At 40.4% G+C, this 23571-nt stretch overlaps 1 protein-coding gene and 2 non-coding genes across 9 annotated transcripts in view; all 3 read left to right on the forward strand.

Annotated features, from left to right (window-relative positions):
- CEP295 (centrosomal protein 295) overlaps positions 1-23571 on the forward strand; it is a 69574-nt gene that overhangs the window by 45820 nt on the left and 183 nt on the right. For 3 of the 7 annotated variants that reach the window (XM_055283263.2, XM_055283264.2, XM_055283268.2), the window contains 11 exons: positions 14420-14514; positions 15067-15163; positions 16157-16405; positions 17331-17470; positions 18736-18913; positions 20018-20688; positions 21744-21884; positions 22818-22914; positions 22999-23166; positions 23258-23357; positions 23432-23531. In XM_055283263.2, coding sequence (XP_055139238.2) covers positions 14420-14514; positions 15067-15163; positions 16157-16405; positions 17331-17470; positions 18736-18913; positions 20018-20688; positions 21744-21884; positions 22818-22914; positions 22999-23166; positions 23258-23357; positions 23432-23531 — 2036 coding nt within the window. Of the gene's footprint in view, positions 1-14419; positions 14515-15066; positions 15164-16156; positions 16406-17330; positions 17471-18735; positions 18914-20017; positions 20689-21743; positions 21885-22817; positions 22915-22998; positions 23167-23257; positions 23358-23431; positions 23532-23571 lie in introns of those variants that run through there. The other 4 variants (XM_055283267.2, XM_063642036.1, XM_055283265.2 and 1 more) reach the window with 3 other exon arrangements.
- Positions 14643-14722, forward strand: LOC129485587 (small nucleolar RNA U2-19). Its single transcript, XR_008658725.1, has one exon. It is a non-coding gene; the product is annotated as a small nucleolar RNA U2-19 (small nucleolar RNA).
- On the forward strand, positions 14910-14979 carry LOC129485586 (small nucleolar RNA U2-30). Its single transcript, XR_008658724.1, has one exon. It is a non-coding gene; the product is annotated as a small nucleolar RNA U2-30 (small nucleolar RNA).

Raw genomic sequence — 23571 nt, forward strand, 5'->3', positions numbered from 1 at the left:
GGCGGAGTCTCGCTCTGCCGCCCAGGCTGGAGTGCAGTGGCACAATCTCGGCTCACTGCAAGCTCCGCCTCCCGGGTTCATGCCATTCTCCTGCCTCAGCCTCTCCGAGTAGCTGGGACTACAGGCGCCCGCCACCACGCCCAGCTGATTTTTTTTTTTATATTTTTAGTAGAGACAGAGTTTCACCGTGGTCTCGATCTCCTGACCTCGTGATCCGCCCGTCTCGGCCTCCCAAAGTGCTGGGATTACAAGCGTGAGCCACCGCGCCCGGCCAAGGCATCTTTTAAGAAGTTACATTTTGGCTGGGTGTGGTGGCTCACACCTGTAATCCCAGCACTTTGGGAGGCCAAGGCTGGTGGATCATGAGGTCAGGAGATTGAGACCATCCTGGCTAATACCATGAAACCCTGTCTCTACTAAAAATACAAAAAATTGGCCGGGTGTAGTGGTGGGCGCGTGTAGTCCCAGCAAGGCAGGAGAATGGCGTGAACCCGGGAGGTAGAGCTTGCAGTGAGCCGAGATCGAGCCACTGCACTCCAGCCTGGGCGACAGAGCAAGACTCCGTCTCAAAAAAAAAAAAAAAGTTACAGTTTTTAGCCAGATTTATTTTTATTTTAGCTGTACATCTACTAAGATAATTGATTTTAGTTGAGTAGAATGAGAGATGAAGGAAAGGGATATTCTTTTGAGGGTTTATAAAAAATTTGACTTTAACATCTCCTCTTTAAGTTGTGGATTAAAATAACTATAAAGGATATAATTTTCAGTGAACTATAATTTTTGACATTTTAAAAAATTATTTTTTTAATTTTTAATTTTTATGGCTACATAGTAGGTGTATCTGTGGGGTATATGGGATAGTTTGATACTGGTATACAACGTGTAATATTCACATCATGGTAAATGGGGTATCCATTACTTCAAGCATTTATACTTTATTACAAACAATTCAATTATAGTTTTAGTTATTGCAAAATGTACAATGAAATTATTCACTATAGTCACCCTGTTTTGCTATCAAATACTAGATTTTATTCTATCTAACTGCTTATTTGTGCCCATTAACCATCCCCACTCCCCCAACGACCCCCAACTACGCTTCCCAGCCTCCAATAACCATTGTTCTACTCTCTGTCTCCGTGAGTTCAGTTGTCTTAATTTTGAGTTCCCACAAATAAGTGAGAACATGTGAAGTTTGTCTTTCTGTGCCTGGCTTATTTCACTTAACATAATAACCTCCAGTTCCATCCATGTTATTGCAAATGACATGATCTTGTTCCTTTTTTATGGCTGAATTGTACTCCATTGTGATAATGTGCCACATTTTTTTTATCCATTTGTTTGTTGATGGACACTTAGGTTGCTTCCAAATCTTGGCTATTGTGAACAGTGCTGCAGTCAATACTGATTTCCTTTCTTTTGGGTATATACCTAGCAGCAGGATTGCCAAATCATATGGTAGCAATATTTTTAGTTTTTTGAGGAACCTCCAAACTGCTCTTCATAGTGGTTGTACTGATTTACATTCCCACCAATGGTGTTCCCTTCTCACCACATCTTTGCAAAACATTCATTATTACCTGTCTTAGATAAAAGCCATTTTAACTGGACTGGGAGGATGTGTCAAAGTAGTTTTGATTAGCATTTCTCTAGTGATCATTGGTGTTGATTGAGCACCTTTTCATATGCCCGTTTGCCATTTGTATTTCTTCTGAGAAATGTCTGTTCAGATTTTTTGCCCATTTTTTAATCAGGTAATTAGATTTTTTCCTACAGAGTTGTTTGAGCTCCTTATATATTCTGGTTATGAATCCCTTGTCAGATGGGTAATTACAAACATTTTCTCCCATCCTATTGGTCGTCTCTTCACTTTATTGATTGTTTCATTTGCTGTGCAAAAGCTTTTTAATTTGATGTGATTCCATTTGTCCATTTTTGCTTTGGTTTCCTGTGCTTGTGGGGTATTGCTCAAGAAATCCTTTGCCCAGACCAGTGACCTGGAGGGTTTCCCCAATGTTTTCTTTTAGTAGTTTCAAATTTGAGGTCTTAGATTTAAATCTTTAATCCATTTTGGTTTGATTTTTTATATGGTGAGGGATAGGGGTCTAGTTTTATTCTTCCATATGTGGATATCCAGTTTTCCCCGCACCATTTACTGAAGAGACTCTCATTCCCCCATGTATGTTCTTGGCACCTTTCTCAAAACTGAGTACACAGTAAATGTATGAAATTGTTCCTGGGTTCTCTATTCTGTTCCATTGATCTGTGTGTGTCTATTTTTAGGCTAGTACCATGCTGTTTTGATTACTGTTGCTCTGTAGTATAATTTGAAGTTAGGTATATTCCTCCAGTTTTGTTCTTTTTTGTGCAGGATAGCTTTGGCTATTCTGGGTCTTTTGTGGTTCTGTATAAATTTTTAAGATTTTTTTTCTATTTCTATGAAGAATGTCATTGGTATTTTGATAGGGATTGCATTGAATCTGCAGATTGCTTTGGGTAGTATGGACATTTTAATAATATTGAGATTCTTCCAATCCAGGAACATGGAATATCTTTCCATTTTTTGTGTGTCCTCTTTAATTTCTTCCATCAATCTTTTACAGTTTTCATTGTAGAAATCTTTGACTTCTTTGCTTAATTCCTAGGTATTTAATTTTCTTTGTAGCTGTTGTAAATGGGATTACTTTCTTGATTTCTTTTTCAGGTGATTTGCTTTTGGCATATAGAAATGCTAGTGGTTTTTGTATGTTGATTTTGTATCCTGAAACTGTACTGAATTTATCGTGTATAGTAGTTTTCTTGTGGAGTCTTTAGGTTTTTTCCAGATATAAGCTCGTATCATCTGCAAACAAGAATAATTTGACTTCTTCCTTTCCAACTTGGATGCTCTTTATTTCCTTGTCTTATGTGATTGCTCTAGCTAGGACTTCCAGTACCATTAATATTTTGAGTAACAGTGGTGAAAGTGGGCATCCTTGTGTTTCAGATCTTAGAGGAAAGGCTTTCAGGTTTTTCCCCATTTGGTATGATACTAGCTGTGGGTCTGTCATATATGGCTTTTATTGTGTTATGTTCCTTCTGTACCCAGTTTTTTAAGGTTTTTATCATGAAGGAATGTTGAATTTTATCAAATGCTTTTCCAGCATCAATTGAAATGATCATGTCGTTTTTGTCCTTCATTCTGTTGATAGGATGTATCACATTGTTTGTTTTGCATACATTGAACCATCCTTGCATCCCTGGGATAAATTCTACTTGGTCATAATGAATGATCTTTTTAATGTGTTGTTGAATTCGATTTGCTAGTATTTTATTGAGGATTTTTGCATTGGTATTCATCAGAGATACTGACTTGTAAATTTTATTTTATTGCATCTTTGGTTTTGGGATTAGGGCAATACTGGCCTTGTGAAATGAGTTTGGAAGTATTTCTTCCTCTTCTGTTTTTCAGAATAGTTTGAGTGGGATTGGTATTAGTTTGCCTTTAAGTGTTCGGTAAAATTCAGCAGTGAAGCGATAGTGTCCTGAGCTTTTGTTTGCTGGGAGACTTTATTTCAGCTTTGATCTCATTACTTGTTATTGGTCTACTTAGGTTTTGGATTTCTTCATGGTTCAACCTTAATAGATTGTGTGTGTCTAGGAATTTATTCATTTCTTCTGGTTTTCCAATTTTGGCCTATAGTTGCTAATGGTAGTCTCTAATGATCCTTTAAATTTCTGCAGTATCTGTTGTAATGTCTCCTTTTTCATTTCTGATTTTATTTGTTTGGATCTTTTTTTTGTAATTAGTCTGGCTAAAGATTTGTCAATTTTTAAAATCTTTTTCGTAAAACCAATTTTTGGTTTCTTGATCTTTTGCATTATTTTATTCATTTCCCTTTCATTTATTTCTCCTCTGATCTTTATTATTTCTTTTCTTCCACCAACCATAGGTTTGATTTGCTCTTGCTTTCTTAGTTTTTTAAGATGCATTTTTAGGTTGTTCATTTGAAGTTTTTCTTCTTTTTTTATGTAGATACTTAAATAGCTATAAACTTCCCTCTTAGTACGGCTTTTGCTGTATTTCATAAGTTTAGGTATGTTGTGTCTCCATTATTTGTTTCAAGAAATTTTCAGTTTCTTTATTAGTCTTTTCACTGACCCACTGGTCATTCAGAAGCATACTGTTTAACTTCCATGTGTTTGTATAGTTTCCAAAATTTATCTTGTTACTGATTTCTAGTTTTATTCCACTGTGGTCAGAGAAGATAAGTGTTATTATTTCAGTTTTGTTTTTGTTTTGAGACAGAGTCTAGCTCTGTCATCCAGGCTGGAGTGCAGTGGCACGATCTTGGCCCACTGCAGCCTCCACCTCCTGGGCTCAAGCAGTTCTTCTGCCTCAGCCTCCCGAATAGCTGGACTGCAGGCATGTGCCACCATGCTTAGCTAATTTTTGTATTTTTAGTATAGATGGAATTTCACCATATTGGCCAGGCTGGTCTCAAACTCCTGACTGCCCAGGAACAAGTGATCCACCCACCTCAGCCTCCCAAAGTGCTGGGATTACAGGTGTGAGCCACCACCCCTGGGCTATTTGAGTCTTTTTTTTAATGTTTTAAGCCTTGTTTTGTGACCTAACATGTGGTCTGTCTCTGACAATGATCCATGTGCTGAGGAGAAGAATATGTATTCTGTAGCCATTAGATGAAATGTTCTGTAAGTATCTATTAGGTCCATTTGGTCTATGGTGAAGATTAAGTCCAATGTTTCTTTGTTGATTTTCTGTCTGGAAGATCTGTCCAATGCTGAAAGTGGGATGTTGAGGTCTCCAGCCATTATTTTATTGGGGTCTAGCTATCTCTTTTGCTGTAATAATACTTGCCTTATATATCTGGATGCTCCAGTGTTGGGTGCATATATGTTTATAATTTTTTTTTTTTGAGACGGAGTCTTGCTCTGTTGCCCAGGCTGGAGTGCAGTGGCGCAGTCTCGGCTCACTGCAAGCTCCGCCTCCCAGGTTCACGCCATTCTCCTGCCTCAGCCTCTCCGAGTAGCTGGGACTACAGGCACCCGCCACCACGCCCAGCTAATTTTTTTTTTTTTTTTGTATTTTTAGTAGAGACGGAGTTTCACTGTAGTCTCGATCTCCTGACCTCGTGATCCACCCGCCTCGGCCTCCCAAAGTGCTGGGATTACAAGCGTGAGCCACCGCGCCCGGCCTATAATTGTTATATCCTCTTGCTGAATTAACCCCTTATCATTATATAATGATCTGCTTTTTCTCTTTCCATAGTTTTTGTCTTGAAATCTGTTTTGTTTTGTTTTGTTTTGTTTTGTTTTAAGACAGTGTCACTCTGTCACCTAGGCTGGAGTTTAGAGTACGGTGGTGGGATCTTGGCTCACTGCAGCCTCCGCCTCCTGGGTTCAAGCGATTCTCCTGCTTCAGCCTCCCAAGTAGCTTGGATTACAGGCATGCGCCCCCATACCTGGCTAATTTTTGTATTTTTAGTAGAGACGGGGTTTCACCATGTTGGCCAGGCTGGCCTCGAACTCCTGACCTCAGGTGATCCACCTACCTAGACCTCTCAAAATGCTAGGATTACAGGCGTAAGCCACCACACCTGGCCAAAGTCTATTTTTTCTGATATAAGTGTAGCTACTCTTGCTGTTTTTTGGTTTCCATTTGCATCTTTTTCCATGTTTTTGTTTTCAGTCTGTGTTTCTTTATAGGTGAAGTGTATTTCTTGTAGGTAACAGATCATTGGATCTTGTTTTTTTTTATCCATTCAGCCACACTATGTCTTTTGCTTGGAGAGTTTAGTCCATTTACATTGAATGTTATTATTGATAAGTAATGATTTACTCTTGTCATTTTGTTATTTGTTTTCTGGTTATTTTGTGGTCTTCTCTTCCTACTTTTCTTTCTTGTGTTTTTTGTTGTTGTTGTTGTTGTTGTTGTTATTTTAATGAAGGTGATTTTCTCTGGTGGTATGTTTTGATTTCTTGCTTTTTATTTTTTGTGTATCTGTTGTATGTTTTTAAATTTGAGGTTACCCTGAAGCTTGCAGATATCTTATAACCCATTATTTAAAACTGATGACAACTTAACAATGATTGCATAAACAAGCAAAGAGAAAACTAATAAAAGCCCTGTACTTCAACTTTGTGTCCCTGCTGTTCAACTTTTTGTTGTTTCTATTTATGTCTTATTGTACTGTCTATGTCTTGAAAAGTTGTACTATTATTTTTGATCTGTTCATCTTTTTGTCTTTCTGTTCTAAGTATGAGTAGTTTACACAAAAGAAAGTTTTATAATATTCTGTGTATTTCTGTGTACTTACTATTACCAGTGATTTTTGTACCTTCAGATCATTTTTTATTGTTTACTAATGTTGTTTTCTTTCCAGCTGAAGAACTCCCTTGATTATCCCTTGTAGGACAGGTCTGGTTTTGATTAAATCCCTCAGCTTTTGTCTAGGAAAGTCTTTGTTTCTCCTTTACTTTTAAAGGATATTTTTGCCAGATAAACTATTCTAGGGTAAAAGTTTTTTTCCTTCCACACTTGTAATGTGTCATGCCACTCTCCTGGCCTGTGAGATTTCCACTGAAAAGTCTGCTGCCAGATGTATTGGAGCTCCATTGTATATTATTTGTTTATTTTTTCTTGCTGCTTTTAGGAGTCTTTCTTTATCCTTCACCTTTTGGAATTTGATTATGAAATGCCTTGAGGTAGTCTTCTTTGGGTTAAATCTGCTTGGTGTTCTCTATTCCTCTTGTACTTGAATATTGATATTTTTCGCTAGGTTTGGGAAGTTCTCTGTTATTATCCCTTTGAACAAACTCTATTCCTGTCTCTCTGCTTTCTCTTTAAGGCCAATAACTCGTAGATTTACCCTTTTAAAGCTATTTTCTAGATCTTGTAGGCGTGCTTCATTCTTTATAATTATCTTATTTTTTGTCTCCTCTGCATTTTCAAATAACCTGTCTTCGAGTTCACTAATTCATTCTTGTGCTTGATCAGTTCTACTATTAAGAGAGTGATCCATTCTTCAGTATGTCGATTGCATTTTTCAGCTTCAGAATTTCTGCTCGATTCTTTGTAACTATTTCACTGTCTTCATTTTATTTATCTGATAGGATTCTGAATTCCTTCTCTGTGTTATCTTGAGTTTCTTTGTTTCCTCAAAACAGCTACCTTTGAATTCTCTGTCTGAAATGTCACATATCTGTGTCTCAGGGATTGGCCCCTGGTCCCTTACTTAGTTTGATGAAGTCATGTTTTCCTGTATGGTCTTGATGCTTGTGGATGTTCATTGGTACCAGGGCATTAAAGAGTTAGGTATTTTTTTTCTTTTTTTCAGACGGAGTCTTGTTCTGTTGCCAGGCTGGAGTGCAGTGGCATGATCTCAGCTCACTGCAACTTCTGCCTCCTAGGTTCAGGTGATTCTCCTGCCTCAGCCACCCAGATAGCTGGGACTACAGGCGCGTGCCACCTCTCCCAGATAATTTTTGTATTTTTAGTAGAGACGGGGTTTCACCATGTTGGCCAGGATGGTTTCGATCTCTTGACCTCATGTTCCCCCCGCCTTGGCCTCCCAAAGTGCTGGGATTGCAGGCATGACCCACCATGCCCTGCCAAGAGTTAGGTATTTCTTACAGTCTTTGCAGTCTGGGTTTGCTTGTACCCATCCTTTTTGGGACAGCTTTCTGAGTATTCCAAGGGACTTCAGTGTTGTGATCTAAGTTTTTGGTCACTGCAGCCATGTCTTCATTAGGGGATACCCCAAGCTCAGTAACACTGTAGTTCTTGCAGACTCATAGAGGTACTGACTTGGTGGTCTTGGATAACATCCAGAAGAATTCTCTGGACTACCCAGCAGAGACTCTTATTCTTTACCTTCCTGTCTCCCAAACAAATACAGTCTGTCTCTCTCTCTCTCTCTCTCTCTCTCTCTCTGTGCTGAGCTGCCTGGAGCTAGGGGAAGGGATGACACAAGCACCCCTGTGGCCATCACCTCTGGGACTGTGCTGTGTCAGACCTGAGCCAGCACAGTACTGGGTCTTGCCCCAGGCCCACTGTAACCACTACCTGCCTACCATCTTTGTTCATTCAAGGCCCTAGGGCTCTACAGTCAGCAGGTGGTTAAGCCAGCTAGTCTTATGTCCTTCCCTTCAGGGTGGCAAGTGGCCCTGGGCAAATCCAGAGATGTTGTCCGGGAGCCAGTGCCTGGAATCGGAATCTTTAGAACTCTACCGGGTACTCTACTGTGGCTAAGCAGGCACCAAAATCACAAACAGTCCTTTCCACTCTTCCCTCCCCTTCCCTAGGCAAAGAAGTCTCTCGTCTTGTCCGCCACCACCACAGGCCTATGGAGAGTACTGTCATGGTACCACTGATAATCACTTAAGGCCCAGTGGCTCTTCAGTTAGCTTGTTGTGAATGCTGCCAGGCATGGGACTTCCTTCAGGGCAGTGGGCTTCCTCCTTTCTGACCCAGGGTAGGTTCAGAGATGCCATCCAAGAGCCAAGGCCTGGAATCCCCAAGATCCCACTTGGTGCTATTTCCCACTGTGGCCAAGCTGGTACCTAAGCTGCAAGGCAAAGTCCCCTTTATTCTTCCTCTGCTTTTCTCAAGCAGAAGAGGTCTCTTCTCATAGCCATCACAGCTATGAATATGCTGGGTCACACATGAAGCCATCATGTCTCAGAGTCTCACCTAAGGCTCATGGCATATACTACCTGGCTACCACTGCTAGGACCCAAGGGCTCTTTAGTCAGCAGGTGACAAATCCTGCCAGGACTGGGTCCTTCCCTTCAAGGCAGCAGGTTCTCTTCTAGCCCACGATGTGTCCATAAATGTCATCCAACAGCTAGGTCCTAGTATGGGGACCTCATAAATCCACCCAGTGCCTTATTCTTCTGTGACTGAGTGGCTATTCAATTTGCAAAACAAAGTCCTCTTTATTCTTCCCCTTCTCTCCTCAAGCAGAAGGAAGGGGTCTCTTTTGGAGCTGTGAGCTGTGCTGCCTGGGATTAGGGGAGGGATGGCACAAGCACTCCCTTCACCACCCTATCTGGTTTTCACTAGGTCGTGTGACCCCTCCAAGTCTACAGGCTCTGAGCCCAGCACAGCACTAGGACTTGCCGTCTTTGTGGCCTAAACAGCCTTTCAAGTTTATTTAGGACTCCAGAGCACTAAATTTAGCCCGCAGTGACAAGACTTGCCAAAACTCAACTTCCAACTGCTAGAGTGGGTACTTCCCCTCTGGCTAGGGCTGGTCTCAATGCTCCCATCATGGGCATTGGGTGAGTTCTACCTGGTGCTGGCCGCACTGAGTTCCAATGCAAAGTCCCAGAATGGCTGAGCTCTCCTTCCCCCAAGTATACAGATTCTCTCTCCGCACCATGTGGCCACTGCCTGGAGATGAGGGAAGGGTGGTGTTGGCATTTCAAGACTGTCTTTGCTATCCTCTTCAGTGCCTCTGTCAGTGATACGAAGTTAAAACCAGGTACTGTGATTGCTCCCCTGATTTTTGGTTCGTATGAAGGTACTTTTTTATATAGTTGCTGTTGTGGAATCAGGAGGACCAGAGAGAGACCTTGGGGTGTATACAGGAGGATATCTTTATTATTGAGTGCACTGAGACCCAGCAGACTCAACATTCAAAGACTGGGCGCAGAACAAAGACAGTACTTGGCTTTTATACACACTTCACAAAAGGGGGTGGGCTAGCTTGAAGCAAGCTTACAGTGGTGTGAAAGCAGGGATACAGAGGCAGGACAAAGACAGTTAATCAAATTGTAACAAGTTCATAACTCAGGATTGCACAAGACCATCGCTATGCAACCCAGATGTCCATTATCTAGATTTTGCTCTAAAGAGCCTTGCACTGGTTTATCTCATAACCTTTGCTGTGGTGCCTAGACAGCTGTAGTTCAGGCCTGCTTAGGCTTCTCATGACCTTCGTTGTACTTCTTAGATAAAACAGAATACTTGAAGTTACTAGTTACGGAGAACAAGAATCTGTAAACTCATACCACAAAACAAAGGAAAATTTGTTTTTCTTCTCCCTATGTTGAGGGAGTGCTGGGAGTGTCTACAGAGCACATTAGATAGTATTATTAAGACTTTTCCTGGGTCTGGGCTGTGCCTGTTGCTGCCTCTGGGACAAGTCAGCCTAATACAGGAAAGCTTATTTCTCTTTCTTTTTAATTTTATTTTTCTTTAATCTCCCGCCTCAGTTGCCAACTTTGAAGTTCCTGTGGTGAGGACAGTTGGTGGAAGTTTCTATTCATCTCTCTTGCTTCACCCCTCCCCGCTGCATCACTCTTTTTTATTTACACAGTGGATATTTGCATTTTCTTTTTATTCTATTTGTTGATATCCTCTAGCTAAAGACTACGAGGAACACACCTATAGTTGAACAAAGCTGAGTGTCTGACCTGTTGCAATGAGGGGGAATGCGTACCACAGGCAACCACGAGGCATCTCAGTAAATGGCTACTTAGAAAGGACTTACAGGATTTGGGCTTGTTTTAGGGGATTAGGAGAAGGGTTCAAGGAAACAGGGCTTTTTGGTTATTAGTATTGGATGTTGTCAGGAAGCAGGAGTAATTCTGTTTCAGTACCTGAAAAGTTTTTATCTAGGAGGTGGTATGAATGGAAGTGAAGCTAAAGTTGTAACTGGTAAAACAGCAGCAGTTACTCCTATTAGCCAGGATGAGAGAATGCTTGGTCATTCTTGTGGTTTAGATAATATTCATGGTTTTGTCTGTATTCAGATGTGGTTACAAGGGGCCTCATTTTTTTTTTCTTTATCATGGTCACAGAGTGGCCATTTCTGAGCTTGGCATTCCATGGAATTGTTGATGTATAACAGAACACCAGGGCCTACCTCAGTGCCGGGTCAGCTCCTGGATACCAGAGACGGCTTTTCTCTTTCTCAGAATCATTCCCAGATTCAGATTGTTTCAATTTTATTTTATTCTATTTTGAGACGGGGTCTTGCTCTGTCACCTAGGCTAGAGTGCAGTGGCGCAACCACAGCTCATTGCTGCCTTGACCTCCTAGGCTCAGTTGATCCTCCCACCTCAACCTCCCAAGTAGCTAGGACTACAGGCATGCACCACCCCACCCGGCTAATTTTGTAATTTTTTGTAGAGACAAGGTCTCACTGTGTTGTCCAGACTGGTCTTGAACTCCTAGGCTTGATCAGTCCTCTCACCTTGGCCTCCCAAAGTGTTGGGATTATAGGCGTGAGCCACCACGCCTGGCCCAGATTGTTTCTATTTTAGAAAGGTCTGTCTTGTTACTACTATTCCATTGTTTCCGCCCCACACCTTGATTTAATAGATTTTTAAGATGGAGCCACTAACTGCAAGCTTTGTACTGTCTGCCTTTGTAGGAAAACAGGAAATGGTGCCTTCCTGCATGGCATAAAAAGGTAGCAGTAAGGTGTTCCTTTCATTATGTCACTTCTCCTTTTTAGGAACTATTATCAGTGAACCACATCCCAAATGATGACAGTTATTTCGCTTCCAGCTTTCAGGGACCTATCCACTGAATCTTTGAACATCTTCAGTGGCTCTGATCTTGCTCCTTTCTCTCACTTTTATTTTTCACTTCTTACTACTACGCAAATGCTGCCTTATTTATTCATACCTCCACTGAGGGAGTCTTCTAGGTATATTACAGATAACAGTAAATAATTGTAATTATTATTATTGAATTGAACAACCCAGATTAACTTCTCATTTCCCAATTAGCTTTTAAAATGAGCTGCTTAAGAATAGAAGAAAAAATAAAAACTCACTATAAAATTTCACTAGCCAACTGGCCGACAGAGCAAGACCCTGTCATCCAAAAAATTATTGTATTTAAAGACAAATGTCAGCCAGGCGCGGTGGTTCATGCCTGTAATCCCAGCACTTAGGGAGGCCGAGGTGGGCGGATCACAAGGTCAGGAGTTCGAGACCAGCCTGGCCAATATGGTGAAACCCCGTCTCTACTAAAAATACAAAAATTAGCCAGGCTTGGTGGTGCGCACCTGTAGTCCCAGCTACTCGGGAGGCTGAGGCAGAAGAATCTCTTGAACCCGGGAGGCGGAGGTTGCAGTGAGCCAAGATCGTCCCTCTGCATTCCAGCCTGGGTGACAGAATGAGACTCTGTCTCAAAAAAAAAAAGACAAAGATTTGCTATTAGCTTTGTTTCTACTTCATTAACCATAATATATATTATTTTATGAATAAATATCTGTACTTACATATAGATAGATGGATACGTGTGTGGGGGGGGGGTTTTATTTTTATTTTATTTTTATTTTTTCCTGTTTTGTTTTGTTTTGTTTTGTTTTGTTTTGTTTTGTTTCAAGGCACGGTTGTTCACACTGTTGCCCAGGCTGGAGTGTGGTGGTGCTATTTTAGCTCATTCAAAATCCAAAATCCTGGGCTCAAACCATCCACCTGCCTCAGCCTCCGAGGTAGGTAGGACTACAGGAGCATGCCACCATGCCCAGCTAATTTTTTATTTTTTTGTAGAGATGAGGTCTCGCTAGGTTGCACAGACTGGTCTGAAACTACCAGCCTTAAGCAATCCTCCCACCTCAACCTCCTGAGTTGCTGAGACTAGAGGGGTGAGCCATCATGCCTGCCTGTTTGTTTACTAGGTCTACATTTGAAAAATAATTCTCCTGGTCCGAATATAATGAGTTGTCTCAATTGATTATTTACAGACAGTTACAGATCGAACTCTTTGTTCTGTTCTTTTCCCTTTTCTCACTACTACACTTGACTAGTCTTAAAAATAATAATAAAATTAATAATTAATAATTCTTACATAAACATTTAAGAAATATACCTTTAATGTGCATACCTTCTAATATCATTGAGATTATGAAGCAGAATTTTGTTTATATTCAGTAAAGCAGTTCTAATTGTATTTTTCAGAGCCATAGACTACAATATGTCTTGGTGAGCTTTCTCACAAGTGTCGGTTGGTCACTTGGAATAAGAAGGAAAATAAGCTCAGAATACATGAGTTGTTAATATGAGACAGAAAGTATAATTTTAATGTTTTAATATATCAAATATAATTAGGAATGATAATTCATCATAAAAGTAATATATGCTCATTGTGAATTTAGAAAGCTGTAAAAAAAAGGCTGGGCATAGTGGCTCATGCCTATAATCCCAGCTACTCAGGAGGCTAAGGCAGGAGGATCACTTCAGGCTAACAGTTCAAGACCAGCCTGGGAAACATAACAAGACTCTGTCTCGCCAGGCATGGTGGCTCACACCTGTAATCCCAGCACTTTGGGAGGCCGAGGCGGGCAGATCACCTGAGGTCAGGAGTTCGAGACCAGCATGGTGGCCAACATGGTGAAACTCCGTCTCAACTAAAAATAGAAAAATTAGCCAGGCATGGTGGTGTGTGCCTGTAATCCCAGCTACTCGGGAGGCTGAGGCAGGGAGAATTGCTTGAACCTGGGAGGTGGAGATTGCACTGAGCCGAGATTGCGCCACTGCACTCCAGCCTGGGTAACAGAGTGAGAGTCTGCCCCCCGAAAAAAAAAAAAAGCCTTTTTTTTTTTACAGCTTTCAAAAAAAAAAAAGACTGTCTCTAAAAAAATGAAATAAAATAATAGAAGGCAGTAAAAGATACAGTACAAGTAAAAATTACTCCTTGTGCTACCATTCATAAACAACCACTGACTACATTTTGGTGTGGTTTTTTGAGACAGGGTCTGGCTCTGTTGCAGAGGCTGGAGTGCAGTGGCACATTCTCAGTTCATTACAACCTCCACCTCCCAGGCTCAAGCAAGCCACCCTCCCACCCCAGTCTCCTGAGTAGCTGGGACTACAGGTGCCTGCCACCGCGCCAGGCTCACTTTTGTAACTTTTGTAATTTTTGTAGAGACGCGGTTTCACTGTTGCCTAGGCTGGTCTCGAACTCCTGCACTCAAGCGATCCACCAGCCTCAGCCTCCCAAAGTGCTGGGATTACAGGTGTAAGCCACCACACCTGACCCTGGTGTTTTCTTTATTGTCTCTTTTATATGCATGTTTTCCCATCTTTAGGACCATACTGTGTTTATGATTTAATATTCTTGCTTTTCCACTTAAAATAGTGACAAAAGCATTTCTCATCACACTGGTTCTTTTCTAGCTTTTAGACCTAATATTCAAATTTCTTAAAGCATTTTATTCATAAAATAACAATAGCTACAGTTTTCCAGGAAAAAGTATATTGTGCTGACTAGTGAATGTTTTTAACAAATAAAGTGAATTGTTTCTTTGATCTAAGACAAGACAATTTTAAGAAGCAAAATGAGAAAGTAGATTGTAGGAAAGCAGGGAATGGTGTCCTGTGGTGCTAAGAATTTGATTTGTCTTATCCCAACTATGTTTTTCTCCCATCTTGAGTTCCAAAATCAATTTTTCAGTTAAGGTAAAGGAATCTGTTGCTGAAAATCATGCAGTGTTAAGTTATGCTGTGGAGGAAGAACATACATATTTGGCTGTGAAGCCAGATGATAAGGTTAGTAATGTCTTAATGTTCACTCAATTTTTAGAGCTGTTTGGCTTCATATTCTCTTTTGTTTAGTTTACAGAAGCTGTGTTATAACATTGAAGTCAGTGTCTCTGAGATCTGCTTTTACTGAAGTGGATCAATGATGAAACTGGCCAAATCTGAGCATCAGAAGGCTTTCCAGTCTACCTGATGCATGATCTCTATAGTTCTGAGAAGCAAAACTATAAAACAATGTAAAACCATAAGGGCATATGTCTGGGGTGTGTGTGTGTGTGTGTATGTGGGTTTGTGTGTGCGTGTGTGTGTGTGTGTGTGTGTGTATAAAGATAACAGCTGTAGGAATGAATGAGATTGAGGGTCAGGGGGTGCGTATGTATGTCTATGAAAGCCTAATCATTTCTGGGCAATGATGAAAAGGTTTTACTACCGATCTTTGTAACTATGAAGGTTTCTACACTTGACCTGAGCTCAGAAATGACAACTGCTGGGGTTGGTGATTTGGGGTTTTCTTACATACTACTTGCTACATTGTGGTCTGATATTCCCCTTAATTTCTAGGCTAAAACACTTTCTCATGAGCCATTATCTTCAGTAACCGTTTCCACTGGGAGCCTTTTAAGTTATGAAAACACAGATTTGAGCCTTACAGATCCAGGTAATAAGGTCAAAATGTTATAAGTTGAAAGACCAGCACCGGTTGAGTTGCAATACAGTGATGGAAGGAAGCATTGGTTTTTCATAATACACCATGGGGAACTGTTTCTCTAAATCTCAAAAGTAAAGTATGGCCTGGCGTGGTGCCTCACTCCTGTAATCCCAGCAGCACTTTGAGGTGGGAGGATCGCTTGAGCCCAGAAGTTTGAGACCATCCTGGGCAACATGGTAGAACCCCATCGCTACAAAAAATACAAAAGTTAGCCAGGTGTGGTGGTATGTGCCTGAAGTCCCAGCTACTCAGGAGGCTGAGGTGAGAGGATCGCTTGAGCCTGGGAGGTCAAGGCTGCAATGAGCCACAATCATGCCACTGTACTCCAGCCTGAGCAACATAGTGAAACCGTCTCAAAAATAAAAAGTAAAATATTCACACCCAGCAAAACATTGGAGCCTGTGGTGTTCTAAACATTACTGGAAGTAACAAGGATGCTCTGTGGATCCCCAGCAACAATTTTGAGAAGCAGTTGCTAATACATTTTTCCATTCAGTGGAAACCTATCCAAGCAAATTTCATGGTTGCACTGATCTCTTAGCAATATGTATTACCATGCCTCTCCACTAAAATATGTCTGTAAGGAAGTACCCAGTACAGTATGTCTGTAAGGAATATTCCATTAAAAGGAATATAGTGTCACTGTCATTACATTTTTTTTCTTTTGAGACGGAGTCTTGCTCTGTCGCCAGGCTGGAGTGCAATGGTGCGATCTCGGCTCTCCTACCTCAGCCTCCCGAGTAGCTGGGACTACAGGTGTGTGCCACCACCCCAGCTGATTTTTGTATTTTTAGTAGAGATGGGGTTTCACCATGTTGGTGAGACGGTCTGCATCTCTTGACCTCGTGATCCACCCACCTCAGCCTCCCAAAGTGCTGGTATTACAGGAGTGAGCCATCACGCCCGGCCTATTTACATATTTTCATTAAACTCAATTTTCAGAGTCGTTTTCAGAGCACATGGATGATGGCAAGCAAGATTCTACCACTGGTAAAGAAGAGGAAACAAATATTATAAGTTCCATAGTTCCTTCAACAGAAGATATTTATCAGCGGCAGAACTCTTCAGACTTTCATAAATCTCTGTTGCCTATAGTGGATGAAACTACATGTGGTCACACACACTTTCAGCAAATGATAGACAAGTACATTAATGAAGCAAATTTGATACCTGAAAAAACAGATTTGCAGGGTAAAATTATTTTAGAGCAATATTTTTATGTAAATTAAGTTTTAAATTTTCACCTTTCATCATTTTTAATTTTATGCAGTGATTGTTTGAGTTTCATGTTCTTATGGCCTGCTACAACACCATTATACCACAGAAAATATTGAGGGCATTTAGTGAGAAAGGGGACCTGGAACCAATTAGACTCACTGAGGCACATGTACAGGAGATTAATTAGCAAATCTTCCTTTACCATTGCAGAGTTAGCTATTACGGCTGAGGCAGTATTACTGATAAATAAGAGCAGGAGCTCAGAAATCAGACAGTTCTGGATTTGAGTCATAGCCTGACCATTTCCTAGCTGTAAAACCATGGGCAAGTTACTTTTTCACCTTTTATAAAAGAGGAATGTTAGAGATTAAAGGAGATAGTGCACATAAAGCACAATGTCTGGCCCATAGTAACACTGAATACAGTGAGCCTTTTTCCTTTTTTAAGCGTATACTGAAGCAGTGGTTACATATGTCCTATTGATCCTAATTAGCCTCAAAAGGCTGTAGAAATGGAAATTTGTATTTGTCAAAAGTTTGTTCATACCTGTAACCGTAGCATTTTGGGAGGCCAAGGCAGGAGGACTGTTTGAGCCCAAGATTTCAAGACCAGCCTGGGACACACTGAGACCCCATGTCTATTTAAAAAAAAAATTAAATTTCTCTAAAAATAAAACTTAAGTTTTGGTCACTGAGAGGATCCATATTTTGGACCTTTGAAATAATCATGATAGGACTTAACTTTAAAGCATCTGCTGATCATGGGGGAAGAACTGAAGTTTTTGTTACACTGGAGTTACCTGAAAATAAGCGTTTATGAATATGTTCTTAATACTCCTTTTCTGGTGTTTACCTTAAAAATAAATTTATGGTTTTTTTTCCCTCAAAAATTCCAACAGTTGACCTTGACTTTCCAGAATTGGAACACATTTTTCCTAATTTGCATCATCAGCTGTTTAAACCCTTAGAACCACATCCAGATTTTGACTTATCATCATCATCCTGTGGGATTTCTCCAGACAACAGAGACTTTTACCAGGTATATTAAAGTAGATGTCCCATTGCAGTGAATATCTAAAAATAGTTTTAAGCCATTTCTTCTACTGGAACAAAAGTTCTTCTAAACCTTAACCTAGAATCACATGGAAAGCCAGGCACAGTGGCTCACACCTGTAATCCCAGCACTTTTGAGAGCCCAAGGCGGGCAGATCACTTGAGGCCAAGAGTTTGAGACTAGCCTGGCCAACATGGCAAAACCCTGTCTCTACTAAAAATACAAAAATTAGCCAGGTGTGGTGGTGCATACCTGTAGTCCCAGCTACTCAGGAGGCTGAGGTGGGAGGACTGCTTGAGCCCAGGATGTGGAGGCTGCAGTGAGCTGAGATCATGCCACTACACTCCAGTCTGGGTGACAGAACTAGACCCTGTCTTTAAAAAAAGAAACAAAAAAATAATCACATGGAAAACTTAAATAAAAAATAAAAATAAATCCTATTGCCCAGACTACACCCTAGACCAATTAAAGCAGAGTCTCTGGGAGTGCTCAGATAGTGCTAATTATTATTATTATTTTTTTTTAAGCTCCTCAAGTGATTCTAATGTGGAACCAAGTTTGAAAACAGCTGCATTGGGCCGGGTGCAGTGGCTCACGCCTGTAATCCCAGCACTTTGGGAGTCTGAGGCGGGTGGATTGCTTGAGGCCAGGAGTTTGAGATCAGCCTGGCCAACATGGTGAAACCCCGTCTCTACTAAAAAACACAAAAGTTAGCTGGGTGTTATGGCATGCCTGTAGTCCCAGGTACTCGGGAGGCTGAGAACCGCTTGAACCTGGGAGGCAGAGGTTGCAGTGAGCCGAGATCGCACCACTGCACTTCAGCCTGGACAACATAGTAAGACCCCGTCTCAAAAAAAAAAAAAAAAAAAGAAAACAGCTGCATTAAAATTTTGTTTGTCCCATCCATCTATCTCCACCTAGGGAGTATGATGCCATAAAAGGCTTGATAACAACTTTTAATTGTGGAACATATTTAAACAGTAAGGTAAATACAATTTTGCAAAATTTAAAGTATGTTCCTACACAGTCAAAGGAGCTGAGATTTAAACCTGAGTCTTTTTGCTTCCACTTCCTGATAGCCTGACATTTTAAAGTCTCTTTCATATTGATTGAAAAGAACTGGATTTGAAAAAGCAAATCATCACTGTCATAGTAAAGTGGTAATTAAGGAAGAGTAATACTAAAGGAACACAGTGATTACTGGTAATACCTAATCAGTATTTCAGCCTTTCCCTTTTGTTTCCTGCCAGAGATCAGATTCTTCATCTGAAAGCCACCGTGCTACTGGATCATCCAAAAGTACAGTTTATTTCACAGCACTGAGGAGGACCAGCATGCATTCTTCTCTTAACACAAGCCCAAATCAACAACCTGACACTAACTTGGCTCATGTTGGAGCTCAGAGTTTTGCTACAGAAAATATTGGGGGTATGTATGACTAAGTTAGAAAAAGTTAATTTTTTCATGATTTTTTACATCCATTTCCTTAGAAATTAAGCCTAGCACCTCTTGGTTTATCTTTACCCCTGTTCTCACCCCTATCCTGGGTGTTAAAAAATATTTGAATTACAGAAGTAATATATGCATTTTTTTAAACAATACTGAATGTTATCAAATAAAAGGAAAAGTGTTGCCTCTTGTTTCTCAATTTCCCTACCTCAATCATTATATGACAGTTAACAGTTTAAGTATTCTTTTTTTTTTTTTGGAGACTGAGTTTCATTCTTGTTGCCCAGGCTGGAGTGCAATGGCGTGATCTTGGCTCACTGCCACCTCCACCTCTAGGTTCAAGCAATTCTCCTGCCTCAGCCCTCCAAGTAGCTGGAATTACAGGCATGCACCACCACACTCAGCTAATTTTCTATTTTTAGTAGAGACAGGGTTTCACTATGTTGGTCAGGCTGGGCTAGAACTCCCAACCTCAGATGATCCACTCGTCTTGGCCTCCCAAAGTGCTGGGATTACAGGCGTGAGCCACCACGCCCAGCCGGTTTAAGCATTCTTCTTAGGCCAAGTATAGTGGCTCACGCCTGTAATCCTAGCACTTTGGGAGGCTGAGGCAGGAGGATCCCTGGAACCCAGGAGTTCAAGACCAGCCTGGACAACATAGAAAACAAGTATTCTTCTTGAGCCTTTTGTACAAATTATTATATATACACACATACATACATAATTGAGATACACAAGGATGTACAAATTATATATACACATAGATAATTGAGATACACATGGATGCTTTATTCTTTATTAAAATCATATTCAGTTCTTATAGATGAAAAACATCCTCAGTTTATAGCCATATTGTCCTTATTAAATATTAATAGAAAAAGAAAAAATACTTGGTGTGAGCTGTAGAGTAGTTTGAGAAATCACTGTGACCATCCTTATCTTTGTATTCATGTTTATATACATCAACTTTTATGCCTAAAATTGTAGGTTACTTGCAATTGGATGATAAACTATTAGAGACTCAGTATCCAAGTTTTACAACATGTGACAATGATTAACTGATTTTTAAATTTCTTAATGCAGGATCTGAACAATGTTTTGAACAGCTTCAATGTTTTGAACAGCCAGAATATTCTTCACAGGAGAGCCAGCATGCTGATCTACCAAGTATTTTTAGCATTGAAGCAAGAGATTCTTCCCAAGGCATGAAAAATCAGAACTATCCCTCTGAAGAACATACTGAAATATTACAAAACCAGAAAAAAAGTGTTCATTTCCAGCTTTCTGTGGGAAACTTAAGTTCAGTCTACAGTTCATCTGATGAAGCTAATGTATTTGATCAGTTAAATGTACAACATAGCACTCCATGTGGTTCTAACTCTAGTGAGTGCTCAATAAAATACCAACTAGAAAGCAGAAAGGAAAGGATGGGCTTTGAAGAACTATCAAAAAGAGGGGTTGTTACAATGCCACAAAGTCAAGGACTCACTGAAGATAATAAAAATGAAACCTGTAGGGTTTTAGACATACATCCACAGGTAGAGGAAATTGACTCTCACTTATGTTTAAGAACAGTGGAGATGGGAACTTCAGTGCAGGCACCATATTCCTTAACTACTCAAAATAAAAAATATTTTGAGAATTCAGCTGAAACAGACATTCCAAAAATCACCAAAAAACTACCTCAACTAGGACAATCAGAGCTTTTTGCAAGTTCTGGATCATTTTCATTACAGAGCTCTATACCAGTCTGGGTAAGTGAAATCAGTGTTGTATAATTAACATTTAAGTTCCTTTTTGGGAAAAAATTTTTTTCTTTTAATATTAGAGATGAAGATCTCACTGTGTTACCCAGGCTGAACTCAAACTCCTAGGATCAAGGGATCCTCCTGCCTCAACTTCCCAAGTAGCTTGGACACACCACAATGCCTGGCAGGAAAAACTTGAAACAAAATACAAGCAAAACTGCTTGTTAATATTCCTATTAAGCTTGTGATCACTGGAAATATCCAGCATAATGAAGAAACTTAAAAATTTGAAAACTGTCTTCTGAGAGTATTTTACAAAAGATCTTTTTTCTCCCAATTCAGATATCCTTTCTCCACCTTCCCTGAAAAATGGTGGTTCTGCCTGTGCTTCAGCACTTTCAGTGTTGAGCCTCATTGCAGTGCACCGAATTCATCCATTATTGGAATAAGTATTGGAACCCTGCTACTCATACTAAGCAACTTATAATCTGCATGCTTTCACCACCAGTCAACTGGTGACTGGTTTTCATCTAGCAGTATGTGCAGTTTATCCTTCCACACATAAACATAACAGATTGAAAATAAGAATTACAACTAAACCACGTTTTATTTGGCTACTTTTGTTCTTGTTGTGTTTAGATACTTCTTTTGAAACATTTATAATCTGTTAGCAGTCAGTGGCCCACATTTGGTAGCCCAGTCAACCCCTGCTCCCTTTAGAGAGGATACAATTCTGCACAGCCCCAGCCAAACTGCATTTATATTTTTTGCCCAACACTACAAGCATCTAGATTTGTAATCATTGTGGTAGATACTTTCAGTTCATTGTCACACTATGTCATCCCCTCCCCAAAGTGGACTCCAGTATTTCTACAACTGAATGCTGGAGTTACAGAAGCCTAAGGAAATCTGATCTGTTGGTCTTTCCCAATTATTGCTTTTCTTCCTCCATTTTCACATTTATATACACTTGCAAAAAATGTGCATTATATACAAAATGTTTTTTTTTTTCAAGTGTTTTAGGGCTATTTTGACATGTTCCTTTTAATTGTGGTTCACAGGAAACAGAAACTGGCCATGGTATAATGGAAGAACCAGAACTTACTTTAGTAAGCACCAGTGATAACAGTATTGCTGAAATGGATTTTGCAAATTTAACCCTAGAAGAGAAGAGCGAGAATGAAGCAAAAAGCTGCTTTCAGGTGAATTTAAGCATGCCTTCTATTTTATTCCATTACGAGCAAACTAGCTGATTGTCTCTTACAACTTATCAGAAGGTACTCATTGGAGGGAATTATGCTATGGATTTAACTAACCCGACACCCCCACCAGCTCTCAATTTGTCTTAAACCTTCACAATTTTGTCAACCACTGTGCATTTTCTTTTAATCCCCACTTCAATTTATGCCCGTCTCCAAGACTCTGGTAGAACTAATCTTATTATACAGCTAGTGTTAGGGGTGCCAAGTTGAAAGTTTTACCTAAACTTATTCCAGATATTGAAAAATGACTTCAGAACAACTGGTAATTTTACTACGGTAGTAGGGAGGCAGTAAGAATAAAACTATCTGAACAGAGGCCTAGAGGTGTGAGGGCAGTGGAGCCTGAGTCCAGAAGTTCAAGACCAGCCTGGGCAACAAGGCAAAACCCAATCCCTACAAGACACAAAAATTAGGCATGGTGGCGGGTCTCTAGACCCAGCTAAGATTGAGGCTGCAGTGAGCTGTGATCATGCTGCTGCACTCTGACAACAGAGCAAGACCCCTTCTTAAAAAAAAAAAAAAAATTTTTTTTTTTTTTTGAGTTGGAGTCTCGCTCTTTCACCCAGGCTGGAGTGCAGTGGCGTGATCTCGGCTCACTGCAGGCTCCGCCCCCCGGGGTTCACGCCATCCTCCTGCCTCAGCCTCCCGCGTAGCTGGGACTACAGGCGCCCACCACCTCGCCCAGCTAATTTTTTGTATTTTTAGTAGAGACGGGGTTTCACCATGTTAGCCAGGATGGTCTCGATCTCCTGACCTCGTGATCCGCCCACCTCGGCCTCCCAAAGTGCTGGGATTACAGGCGTGAGCCACCGCGCCCGGCCTAAAAAAAAAAATTTTTAAGGTGAATAAAACATGCAACTTTCTTGCCATTAGGTGAGTGAGTTTCTGCCTCTTGTATCAGGAACAGAAGCCTCAGATTATCCAGCTGTATCAGAACTTTCCATAGAAAAACCAAGGACAGCATCTACAGGTAAGCCTTGGATGGCCTCCACACTTCTAATGGAAAGTAGATACTTTGCCTATTTCTGTCATAAATTTATTTTCCCCCCAACAGAAACCCCTCGATGGTTTACACCTATACCAGGGAGCTTACAAGAAGCATTTATAAAGAGAAAAAAATCATTTATGGAGAGATCCCACCAGAGGCAGAAAGAAATAAGGAATAAAATTCGTGTCTCTGAAAATTCTAAAATCAAAACAGTTAAAGAGAAACCATCTCTAAGTATGTTGAATTTTTAAAATCTTCACCAACCAACTCCCTTAAATGTTTAAAGCCTTGTGATTATAACTTGATTTCACTTTTCTTTCCTCAGGTTCATCTGTGAGTCGTCTAAAGGGTGTGATTAAAGTCAGAGCATCTTTTCCTGAAGACAGACAGACTACACAGGCTCTAAGGCACCAAAGGGGTCTAAGGTAGGGTTTTGTTTTTTTCTTAGTGATTTACTTTTTACAATGTTTATCTCTAATTCTATATAAATTCTTTACAGGTTATACAATCAACTAGCTGAAGTGAAACAACAAAAGGAAGAAAAAGCAAAACAAGAAGCTTATGCCCAAAACAGAGCAAGGGCAAAAGAATTCCATAAGGTGAGTGTAACTGAGGGGGAAGGACCTAATTTTTCAAGCA

The sequence above is a fragment of the Symphalangus syndactylus genome, chromosome 6 (genome assembly GCF_028878055.3).
Source record: "Symphalangus syndactylus isolate Jambi chromosome 6, NHGRI_mSymSyn1-v2.1_pri, whole genome shotgun sequence".
In the NCBI taxonomy this organism is placed as follows: domain Eukaryota; kingdom Metazoa; phylum Chordata; class Mammalia; order Primates; family Hylobatidae; genus Symphalangus; species Symphalangus syndactylus.